Source organism: Scyliorhinus torazame, chromosome 7 (genome assembly GCF_047496885.1).
Source record: "Scyliorhinus torazame isolate Kashiwa2021f chromosome 7, sScyTor2.1, whole genome shotgun sequence".
Lineage (NCBI taxonomy): Eukaryota > Metazoa > Chordata > Chondrichthyes > Carcharhiniformes > Scyliorhinidae > Scyliorhinus > Scyliorhinus torazame.
Genome location: NC_092713.1, coordinates 136,871,827 through 136,884,308, shown reverse-complemented (window position 1 = coordinate 136,884,308; position 12,482 = coordinate 136,871,827). Strand labels below are relative to the sequence as shown.

The window sequence follows — 12,482 nt, the reverse complement described above, 5'->3', positions numbered from 1 at the left end:
AAAGGCGTTGGCCAGGGCTCATGAAGGAGATGGGGGGAGTGGACCCGTGATGATTTTCACACCTAAGAGATCAGGAGTTTTTGTCCATGGTGCACAAGGTGTTCTCAAGGATTTACTTTTTTAGATGGGAACGGTGCTGTTGGCTGGGGTTGAGAGGTCGGAGTACTCGGCAATTGTGATCTCGGATCAGGCCCCACATTGGATGGATGTGGTTTTGGAGAAGGGGGAAGCCCAGAGGTTGGGGTGGAGAACGGATCTGAGTTATTGATGGACTGGAGCTTCTGCGACAAGATAGGGAAGGTGATTGAGGAGAAAGTGGGGCTTAATTGCATGGGGGAGGTCTCATGGTCGGTGGTCTGGGAGGCTCTGAAGGCAGTGGTGAGTGGGGAGATTATTTTGTTTAAGGTTAAGGTGGAGAGGGAGGAGAGGGAGTAATGGAACGACTGATAGAAGAGATCTTGGAGGTGGTTGGGAGGTACTGGGGGTACCCGAACCCAGGTCTCCTGGCAAAGAGGAAGGAGTTGGAGTTGAGCTTCGACCTATTGTCCACGGAGAAATCAGTGTCAGTTGAACAGGGCAAGGAGGGCCATCTATGAGTTCCAGGAGGAGGCACGGCATATGTAAGGAGGATGTGGCAAGGAGATAGTTTGGGTGCGTGATAAGGCGGAGAGTTGGTGATGGCTCCGGAACAGATTAATTAGGTGTATAAGTCGGAGCCACCGGAGGAGGAGCAGGAGATGAGGGAGCTTTTGGGTGGGCTAGAATATCCGAGATTTGGGGAGGAGGAGAGATCAGGGTTGGAAGAGCCGGTGGGGGAGGTGAAGATGGCGATTGGGAGGATGCAGGCAGGGAAGGCGCCGGGGTCCCACGGGTTTCCATTCAAATTTTATAAAAGATTTAAGGATAGGCTGGCATCGTTGATGGTGGAAATATTTGAGGACACAATGGTTAAGGGTGTCTTGCCGCAAACAATGGGGCAGGCCTTCATCTCACTGTTGCTAAAGAAGGTTAAGGATCCGATGGACTGCGAGTCCTGTAGGCCCATTGTTGAACTTAATGTTGAAGCCAGAGGGTTGCAAAGTCCCTAGTCGGAAGATAATGTTCTGTTCCTCGAGCTTGCGTTGGGGGCACTGAAGGGGGCATAGTGAGAGCAAGGTGGAGAATTAAAACAATAGGCAATTCCAAACTCAGGATTATGCTTGCGGATGAATGGCCACCCACTTCGTGTTAGCTCATGTTTGACAAATTTGTCTTCAGTTTGAACATATTATGGCAGATATGCTCAGTAGATTGCATCTACAAATGATACCCACCCAAATGAAACAAAAGTAAAATCAGACTAAATATGATATTTTCCTCTCACCTCATTGAGAAGCTTCTGGAGGTGTGGTGTTCCCATATGATCTGCCATATGTCTGTATGCCGAATGAGAAACAAAAAATTTTCTTTCTGCCGCAAGCGCTGTTTTAATGTCCTTTTTCCCTTCAATATCCTTCTGGCTTCGGTTGACAACACCAATGTATCCTAGCAGCCAAGAAAACAAAAATACAAGTTCCATATAAAATAAAAACATAAAATGCTGGAAAACCTCAGCAGATCTGGCAACATCTGTGGAAAGACAAACAGAGTTAATGTTTGGAGTCCAATGTAACTTCTAACGAAGAGAATCATATTGGACTCCTGTTAATTCTGTTTCTCACTCCACAAATGCTGCCCGACTTGCTGAGATTTTCCAGCATTTGTTGTTTTTATTTCAGATCTCCAGCATCTGCAGTATTTTGTTTTTATTGATACAAATTCCATATTTTATTTGAAAATTCATTCCTGAGGTATGATCATTGCTGGCAAGTCCCGCATTTGTCCCAATTGAAATGAAAAATGAAATGAAAATCGCTTATTTTCACAAGTAGGCTTCAAATGAAGTTACTGTGAAAAGCCCCTAGCCGCCACATTCCGGCGCCTGTTCGGGGAGGCCGGTACGGGAATTGAACCCGCACTGCTGGCATTGTTCTGCACTTAAGGTGGTGATGGTGGCAAACACAACAGAGTGACTTTTTAGGCCAATTCAGAGGGCAGTTAAGCATCAATCACATTGGTGTGGTACTGGAGTCACATAGAGCACACTAGTTACTAGTTTCCTTTAGTGAACCAGTTGGGTTTTAAATGTGAATTATGGACACTTTTACAGGGACAAATGTTTTTTTAATAAACTGACTTCAATTCAGAATCTGCCATGGTGGATTTTGAACTTGTGGCTCTGGATTATTTGTTTAGTAACTGACCTAGCAGAAAGCAACATTTAATTCAAAAGCACTGTTTAGTCATATCAACACCCACATATATGCAAGTCTTAATTGCTAATGATGACCTTTCTGACTTTTATTTGGTGTGTCATTTATTACTGTCACCATATTCCATTTACAAACTCTACAGATTTTGAATTATTTCAAAGTGGGTGATCTTTGTTTCTGCTCTTCTGTTCCAGTTATTAAAAAGCACATAAGGAGAACCTAAAGAGAAACCACCTTCTTTAAGAAGTTTAAAATCATAGACTATTGCCTCATGTTAATTCATTGCTTCTCATCTAGCAAAAGACAGTCAAGTCAATAAATGAGAGATAGAGGTATGAATCCATGCCACACTAACCTGTGGTGCATTGCAAGTGAGCTACTATACAATGCACCTCCATGAAAAAAAAAATATTTTTATCAAATCCTAATCTGCTCCGGATTTAAATTCACAAATTTTGACTGAGACAGGCAAAACTTAATTCCTTTGAACAATATGATAAATCTTACTGACAAGTTCAGCCAAGACAAAACACTTTTGAAAGCAAAACATTGTGTCAATTAATGAGCCTGCTGTTTATTCCAATGTTCTAAAAATTGATTTTCTAACCAAATGTTTTAAACACCAACTACAATGACCCATTTATATGTGATACCTCTGCGAAGAGGCAGCAGCTTGTTCTCCAAGACATCCCGAGCATCTGTACCATCATCCATTAGATCAAGCTTGGTTATCACACCAATTGTTCGCAAACCTAGTCAAATGAGAAGAAACTTAATTGTTAAATGGAAAATTAATTAAAGAATACTTTTCAGTCAGCAATTTACAGTTTTATCTTGTTCAAGCCAAGTGATGGTGGCATGTTAAATTAAGTAGTTGCATTTAACAATTCCCAGAAAACAGCTATGAATCTTTCAGGGCAGCCAAGAAATTGGGAGTTTTGAATGTTGCAGCTTCAGATACAAAAACAATACTTTAAAACAGAATTAAATAATATTGAACAAATAATTATCTGTGCTTACTAAACTTTTAAAAATACATATCAGATGTATTCTCATACTTTTGGCATACACTGTTCCAGATCATCAGGGGTATATTGTGGCACAACACATTGCAACATCAGTATAGTGTACCACAGAGCTTCCCCAAGTTTTTGCCTTTGGCCATGTCTTCTGGTGCCAAGCAGAGTATTTCCCCTCGCCCAATAGCGGGAAAATTGGACCAAAGGCTGCCACAATGCAATCCTTACATGCCTGTATAGTGCCTGCCTCAAGAGTCATTTGACAGATACCAGGCAACAAGCTGACTGTGCAAGGTGGCATGGTGGTTAGCACTGCTGCCTCACGGCGCTGAGAACCCATTTCGATCCCAGCCCCGGGTCACTGTCCATGTGGAGTTTGCACATTCTCCCCATGTCTGCGTGGGTCTCACCCCCACAATCTAAAAGATGTGCCGGGTAGTTGGATTGGCCACACTAAATTGCTCCTTATTTGGAAAAAAAAAATGAATTGGGCACTTTAAATTTATATTTTTTTAAAACTGACTGTTTTAACTTACAGGGAATAATGACAGCAAGAATAGCACTGCAAATCACATACTCCCCAAGTATTGTTTCCTTTCAAACAGCATTGCATCTTCAAAAAGACCTAGCTTAGTTTATACTGTGAGACACACAGAATCTTTGTTTCATGTCTATACTCTGTCTGGGTTCCTATATAAATCATTTAGACATTGATGTGTTAAATTAGAAGCATGGGATTTCAGAGCTTGAAGTTATTTTCAATGGCAAGAAAATCATTTGAAGCTCATTTTAGTCGATGGTAGGGGATAGGGGAATACATAGAATGCTGTGTTCCTCTATCCCCAATTCCTTGAAGCTACAAAGTTTGCTAAACAAAATCTACAAAATGATTGGTGATCTTCAGAAAATGTAAAATTTATGTAGTTGCTACCATTGGTATTGATAACCGATCCTGCTGTAGTCCTCGTGTTTTACATTTAGGAACACAAGTTTCCTTCATCAGCACAACAATATGCATGTTAAATTTATCTTTGGAAAGAAATTAATTATGCTGTCCACAAATCCATATATTCCATGGAACTTCAGGCAGCTTATCGAAAACACCTTACCTTGAGGATCAACATCTTTTGCCAGTTTAAGTGCATCCGAATTAGCCAAGTCAGTATTAGCTGGGGTCACTGCCAAAATTAGGCAATTTTCTCGAATGATAAATTGCATTATTGTGTCCCTGATTTGGTATTCAATGTCTGCTGGTTGATCTCCTACAGGCACTTTTGTGATACCAGGCAGGTCAATCAGGGTCAGGTTTAACACTGTAAAATAAAACAAAAACAAGATAAATAACTATTACTGTTTTCACCGATGCATGATGTGGAGATGCCAGCATTGGACTGGGGTGGGCACAGTAACAGATCTTATAACACAGGGTTGAAATCCAACAGGTTTATTTGGAATCACTAGCTTTCGGAGCGCAGCTCCTTCATCAAGTAAGTGACTTTAACCTGGTGTTGTAAGACTTCTTACTTCACCTATGCAATGCAAGAATAATTTCCAATTGTTTCAATTCCATACAAACTTTGTGGCTAACAATATAAAAGCACAAACAGTGAACAATGGAAAACCCTAAAGTTGAAGCAAGTGTAAGGGCACTATAGAACAACCTTGTCGTGCACGACTCGGTGACATGACGAGGATGTTAAATCTCGCAAGAGGCCGACTCGGAACGCCGCGATCTGGATCTTAGGTCCTGCCCCCAGGGTGCCCGGGTGGATCTGCAGAAGACTGGGGCCTGAGGGGAGGCATTCTCATCGAAGTGTGTGTGTGTGGTGTGTGTGTGTGTGTGTGTGTGTGTGTGGGGGGGACGTAATTAGGTGAAGGGTGGGGGGGGGGTCCTGAAAGGGGGGTTGTTGTGTTGTGCTCATGTGTGCGGGGGTGGGGGGAATAACAATGCCCACGGGTGGGAGGTGTGGGGAGCCCACAAGGTCACTTAGGGATTCGGAGCACCCTTTCAAAATGGCAGCCCGATCTCAGAGGAGCCGGTCTCACCAGGAGTTCAGCTCTCCGGTGCTGAAAAAACTTCTGAGTGTGGGCCACACCGGGGAGAAACTCCCCAAGGTCCAAAAATTGACTGAGTGTAGGTAGACACCGTGTGGATCTCACCCAAAGGGTGCGATTTAACCAAATAGTTTCTAAGTGTGGTAGCGAGCGGGAACTGCCGCAAACTTCCCGACACTCGGACCAGCGAGGCCGTTACAGCTATAAAATGTTAATTGGTCCACTTAACGAGGCCCCATGGGCTTCATGCCACAAACGATGGCCCTGCTGGCTGATTCACTGGGACTGCGCACACCAGCCCCTCCCCCACTTTTAAAAAGAGAGTGCAGCACCTAAACAACTCCTGCACAGCCAACCCCACTCAGCTTGCAGCCGTGCCAAAGAGAAGACCAGCCCCACGATTCGAAATGCCAACCTGAGCAGATTGTTGGACGCAGGAGGGTCTCAGAGTTTCAGACACAGTGCAGCCAGTGCCGCCTGGGAGGAAGTAGCAGTGGCCGTCAGCTCGGGGAGTGTCACCAGGAAGACCGGCACCAGACCCCCGACCCCCCCTCTGAGAACGTGCATGGCACCGCCTCAGCCCAGCAACGTTCTGTGCCACGGCCCGCCAATGTCCAGGAGTGCCGTCCGTGCCGTCCCACTCCCATCCACCCCATACCCCACGTCCAACACAATCTCCATTCAGCCCATCCCCATACCGTCTCCCAATCCCCCCCATTCAACCCACCCACCCCCATCTCCCCAGCCCCCTTAACCCCCATCCAACCCACTCCCGTCTCCCCATACTCCCTATCCAACCCACTCCCCATCTCCCCACCACCCCCATACTCCTCATCATAACCCCCATCCACCCCCCCATCTCCTTCACCCAAACCCGCCACCGCCACACCATGAAAGACACTGCAGTTCACGATGCCCCCCGAGTGTCCCCGCAGGAAATGTTGACCCACAGCAGATGGGAGGGGCCCAGACGGGTGTCGGGGTGTTGGACATCAGTGTCCGCACCCCGATGAGAAATGGGTGCTGGATGTCGCCGAGGACAGATCTGTCACCGATGTTGATGTTGTCATGCGCCGCAGGGGTGAGGATCCACCAGCTCCCACCCAGGTGAATTGTCACACGCGAGTTGTTAATGCCATACAGACAGACCCATCTCTCCCACTGACCAGATGTCCATTCTCCCGCAGGATCCTCATCCGACAGTACCGGCCCAACCGGGGTGCCCCCCCCCGTCCCACCAAAACCAACCGCGCCTCCCATGAGAACATGTTGGAGGGGAGCTCGGAGGACACCACTGTATTCGCGGCACAGCTATCATCCCCACCCTCCGCCAGCGCAGAGACACATACATCGGTGGTCGACAGCAGTGGACAGGCTTCTGGGGTACATTCTGATGAGCACCATGAGTTGCCAATGCACATCAGGTGGAGGCAGGAACCCCCAGGCAGGATAGAAGTCGGAGGTCTGCTGGATACCTTTTTTTTAGAAAGTATTTTATTGAAGCATTTGCAATTTTCACAATTTAACATGTTGACATTTCTAAAACAACCGCGCGGGTCGACGCACAAAATACCCCCTAAAAGAACAACAAACAATAAACCACATCCCCCCACTTCTCCCGCCCTGTCCCCAGTTACCCGTATGCTGAGCTCCATGTCCTTATTTAACATTACCCTGCCTCCTGTTTTTCCCCCCCACACCTTTTCCCTCTCCCCCCTTCCTGCTGACTTTCAATTTTTGTTAAAGAAATCGATGAACGGCTGCCAACTCCGGGCGAATCCCAGAGTTGATCCTCTCAGAGCGAACTTGATTTTCTCCAGACTGAGAAACCCTACCTTATCGCTGACCCACACTCCTGACTTCAGGGGCTCTAAGTCCCTCCATCTCAACAAGATCCGTCTCCGGGCCACCAGGGAGGAGAAGACAAGGATATCGGCCTCCCCCCCCCCCCCCCCCTTTGCCCCCGGATCCTCCAACATCCCAAATATTGCCAATTCTGGGCTCGGAGTTACTCTACCTTCCAGGACTTCTGACATAACATCCGCAAACCTCTGCCAGAACTCCCTCGTTTCGGACATGCTCAAAGCATATGAACATGGTTAGCCGGGCTACCCACACCGTCCACATCTGTCCTCCACCTCCTCAAAGAACCTACTCATCCAGGCTACCATTATGTGGGCCCTGTGGACTACCTTGAACTGAATCAAGCTAAGTCTAGCATAGGACGAGGATGCATTTACCCATTTCAAGGCTTTTTCCCCAGAGTTCAGTTTCCAGTTCCCCTCCTAGCTCCTCTTCCCACTTCACCTCCCTGACAGGGGCTCCTTCCCACTCTAACAATTCCCTGTATATCTCTGAAACATTCCCACCTCCAATCCCTGTTTTTAATAGCACTTCATCCTGTAGTCCCCTCAGGGGGAGGTGAGGGACGATTGGGACCTGCCTCCGTACAAAGTCCTGCACTTGAAGATACTGAAGTCCATTCCCACCCGGCAAATCAAACTCCTCCTCTAATGTCTCCACGGTCGGAAAGCCCTCCTGGATGAATAGATCCCCAAACCTCTCAATCCCTGCCCGCTGACATACCTTAAAGCCCCCATCCAGCCCCACCAGGACAAACCGGTGATTGTCACAGATCGGTGACCACACTGACTCCAGTCTCATATGCTGCCTCCATTGCCCCCACACCCTTAGGGCTGCCACCACCACCGGACTTGGAGAGTAGGTCTGCTGGATACCTGGACCCAGCTGGGTGCCAGTCAGATGCTGAGCCTCTGGACCAGGTTTACCTGGAACTGATGCAGACGGTAGGGTGCGGCTGAGAGATTCAATGGGGGATGTCACCAACACTCCAGCAGGTCCATAGCCAACTAGATGAGTCCCACAGGCCACGGGCACAGGAGGTGGCACCGATAATGTATGGCACCGTGGCCAACACAGATGGGGCGGCAACCGCAGTGGAGAGCCTGGTGCACGAAGTCAGCAGCATGAGTGGAGATGTCCAAGGCATGGCTCACTCGGTGACGGCCATGGCTGAGTGTCTCAACAGCACGTCCCAATCGCTGAGGGACGTGACCCAATACCAGGTAGATCTTGATGAGGTACTATGGGGCATGCCCCAGTCTCAGGTGGGCATTGCCAAGTCCCACCAGAGTACATCCCAGTCGCTGGTGGAGGTTTCCCAGTCTCAGGTGGGATTAGCCGAGGCATTGCGGAGCTTGTCCTAGTTGCAGGTTGGCATTGTCGGGATACTGCGGAGCATGCCCGTCACTGAGGAGCATTGCCGAGTGCATTAACACTGTGCTGCAGATATTGGAAAGCCGCCAGGGTTGGCAGAGCCAGATGATGCAGGGGAAGCCGGGGCTTAATCCAGCTGCCCCTCCACCCCGAGATGAACCCCAGACCCTATGGGCTCCGATCAGGAGGAGGGGGCGCTGGATGCCAACCCGGAGTCACCCTATGGAGTGGCAATGCACCCATTAGCTCCCCCAAAACCCACCCCCCTGACAACAGCGCGTCTTGGGAGTTAGCACCCTGAACAGAGTAGCACGATGGGGCATGTGCCAGCCGCAAGTGTGCCGGGGCCCTCTGGCCCCAGAACACCCACAGGTCAGCAGGGGCATCGAAGGCCATGGGATGCGTAAGGCAACAGGCTGCCTCCACCTCTGATGTGCACCTTGGACACATACCTGGGCACAGCACTGGAGCACGGAAGTCTAAGCAGGTCGAGAATCACAAAGAGCATGGAGGGCGAGGGTGCGTTGAGTGGGGGTGATGGTGAAGGAGCTGGGAGCATGCGGCAGCACCATCGGGTTATTGGGGCAGTTGGCGACACGTGTATAGCATTAAAAAAAGTTGATCTCGATCACTATGATGCATCTGGCACACTTCAACAAGGTGAGCCGAACACGAATCTCATGCCGCAGCTCCCCGGACATGGGCCTCCTTGGCCCTCCAGGCTTGTCAGACCTCGCTGCTGCCGCCTGTTCTCCATCCACCAGCTGGTCCTGCGGGTCCTCCCTGGGCCCGTCCTCCAGCCCCTCCTGGTCCGGTGCCTCCTCCTCGTCCTCCTCAAAGATGGCCATATGTTACTGAATGAATCAAAGCTGCAGATGATTTGTAGAAGCTGTCAATTACAGACCACTACATAAATCTATGAATGGCTGGCAGCTAATGGATCTGTGGGAACGGGAGGTAGGTCAGAGCTGCTTCCAGGAATGGAATGTGGTACTGCAACGTAAGTGTTAGCTATAATTCCTCTCACTACCCATCTGGACTGGTCTCTAGTTTCCAGACAGGGGTCTTATTTGTTTGTGTGTGTGGGGGGGTTTGGTCTGTGGGGGCATCCCATAAGACAGGGAGTCCCGGTGGGGGGTCCCCCTATTATTGGGGTCCCTGTGGGGTTCTCCCTATCACATGGGTCCCTATGGGGGCGGTCTCCCTATCACAGGGGTCCCTGTGGGGGCCTCCCAATTACAGGGGTCCCTGCAAACGGGAGGGGGACACAGGTCAGGTCACCCCATTCTTGTGGGTAATGTGGGAGTGAGGAGCAGCTGTGCGGTGTGGGGGTGTGGGTTTCGGGGCCGATTTGCGGTTGGGAGATGGGTGGCCGGCAGCATTATCTCGCTATCGGGCCACCCGCTCAAGATGGTGGCCTGATTGCAGAATCTCAAGAGAAATTAAGGATGGGCAATAAATGCTGGTCTAGCCAGCAACAACCATATCCCATGAAAGACTTTTATAAATCCATGCAGAAGGCAACATTCAGAGAGGAATGTGTTTCAACTGTTAAGTAATAGGTTAAGAGACATTGCAATTAGTTGTCTCATTTATGTTAAGTATCCATTAATTGACACTGATATGTAAAGGAGCTTCAGGTGGCCTCTGTCAGGTGATGGAAAGTTAGACCTTTGTGCTTAGGCTGGTGGAATGAAATAAATGTGTGTTTGTGAAAAAGGAACAGAACTTTAGACTCTTCATATCACAGCAACTAAAATGTCTAATAATTGGTAGCAGAGGATGGTTGCTGTGTAAATGTGAAGGGTTGAAAGATACAACTTTTCCAGATCAAACCAAGGAGTGAGTGTGAAAAGAAAAAAAAAAAGGGATATATGGCTGAAGCGAGGAAAAAGATAGTGACCAGAAAGAAGGCATTGTCCTATTGACAAGCAGTTTTACGCCGGTAATGAGGGTGTTGGTTGCAGAATCCTTCAACTGTGCTGTATTGGACAGTGGCTGCACATCTAGTGTGTGGAATTGACTGGTTAAAATGTTACCTGGACTCTTTGAATGCTGAAAATCGTAACAAGGTTAAGGAATTTGAAAGTTCCACAAGTTTCAGGTTTGCGGATGATAATACTCTGAAGTCGCTGAAAAGAGTGCTGATCCCTTGCAATATTGCCGGAGTGAATCATTTCATTAGCATGGATGTTGTATCAAGTGAGATACCTTTGCTTCTGAGCAGACCGTCGATGAAGAAAGCACACATGAAACTGGATATGGAACAGGATAAGGCAACAGTTTTGGAAAGACGGTGCACTTACAATTTACACAGTCAGGACACTATTGTATTCCATTACTGACAAATAATATTTCAAGTAGAGTGGTTAAGGATGTGTTAATGGCAGTTGAAAATGGGACTTTAGCTGATAAAAAGCTTGTGATATTAAAACTGCATAGGCAATTTGCACATCAGTCTCCTCGGAGGCTGAAAAGGTTATTAAAGGATGCAGGGGTAAGGGATGATGACTATACTAAACTGATAGAACAGGTTAGTGACCACTGTGAAGTTTGTAGGAAGTACAGAAGGACACCAGCACGATCGATAGTAACCCTACCTTTGGCCAGGGATTTTTTTAACGACATTGTGGCCATGGACCTTGAGATCTGGGATAAAGCAAATAATATATTTATTTAGCAACCAGATTTAGTCAATCAACAATTGTACGAAGTAAAGCAAAGAGAGTAATTCTGGATCAAATCGTGGAAAAATGGATATGGACAGGAATGGGTCCACCGGCAAAATTCCTTACGGACAATGGGGGGAATTTACTGATGAAGAGTTTAGGGATATGTGTGAAACATGAATATCAGAGTTATGAATACGGCTGCAGAAAGCCCATTTAGTAATGGTGTCTGTGAAAGAAATCATGCTGTCATCAATGACATGCTCGGGAACATTTTGGCAGATCGACCAAATTGCAGGCTAAATTCAGCTTTAGCATGGGCAGTACATGCAAGAATTCATTGTAGATGGTTGGGGGCTATAGTCCTTATCAATTAGTGTTTGGTAGAGATCCTAAAATTCCGTCCATTTTGGATGGCCAGCCTCCAATTAGCTCTGGTTTTGCTGAACATTTAAATGCATTACATAACAGTAGAAAAGCTTTTTTGGAAGCAGAAGTCTCTGAAAGAATTCACAGAGCTTTAAGACATAACGCCATCAGATGCCGTTTTTCAGCAAGGAGGCATAGTATACTATAAGAGAGACAATTCTAATGAATGGAAAGGCCCAGGGAAGATCATAGGCATAGATGGCAAAACAATTATTTTGCAACATGGTCATCAAACTGTTAGGGTACATTCATCAAGGATAATGGGTACAGATTACAAATTTAGACAGAGCAGACAGGCATGACGAGGAACCAGAGTCATCTGGTACGCACGTGTTACAGAACTATGAGGACCAATTAACTGATATAGACAGGGTTTCTGTGTAGGAACACAACACTTCTGATTAATTAGAACAGGCCATTATTCCGAAAGAGCAACTGCCAAAAGTTGGTACAAAAGTGACATACTTGCCTGAAGGGTCTAGTCAATGGAAGGATGCAACTGTTATTAGTAGAGCAGGGAAGGCCACAGGAAAGTATAAACATTGGTTGAATGTACAGAATTCAGGGGAAGGAGTCAAGACAATGGATTGGGAAAATGAAGTTCAAAAATGGAGGGCACAGAAACGCAGTGCCAGTTCAGATAGTACATCGGATAGTGAACAGGTCCGCAGGAAAAGATCCTGACAGGATTTGACAGGACATCCCACAGCAGAAGAGAAAGATCAAGCAGTAGCAGTACAGAACGAGATACCAGGTGAGAGAGGGGACGTAGTTTATCAAGA

The 12,482-nt window shown here is 47.3% G+C and overlaps 1 protein-coding gene across 2 annotated transcripts in view; it reads right to left on the bottom strand.

Annotated features, from left to right (window-relative positions):
* The window catches only part of dnm3a (dynamin 3a), a 445,953-nt gene that overhangs the window by 353,237 nt on the left and 80,234 nt on the right, over positions 1-12,482 (bottom strand). For both annotated transcript variants that reach the window (XM_072511556.1, XM_072511557.1), the window contains exons 4-6: positions 4,420-4,623; positions 2,945-3,043; positions 1,364-1,524 (exon numbers count right to left, since the gene is read on the bottom strand). In XM_072511556.1, the coding sequence (XP_072367657.1) occupies positions 1,364-1,524; positions 2,945-3,043; positions 4,420-4,623 (464 nt within the window). The remainder of the gene's footprint in view (positions 1-1,363; positions 1,525-2,944; positions 3,044-4,419; positions 4,624-12,482) is intronic.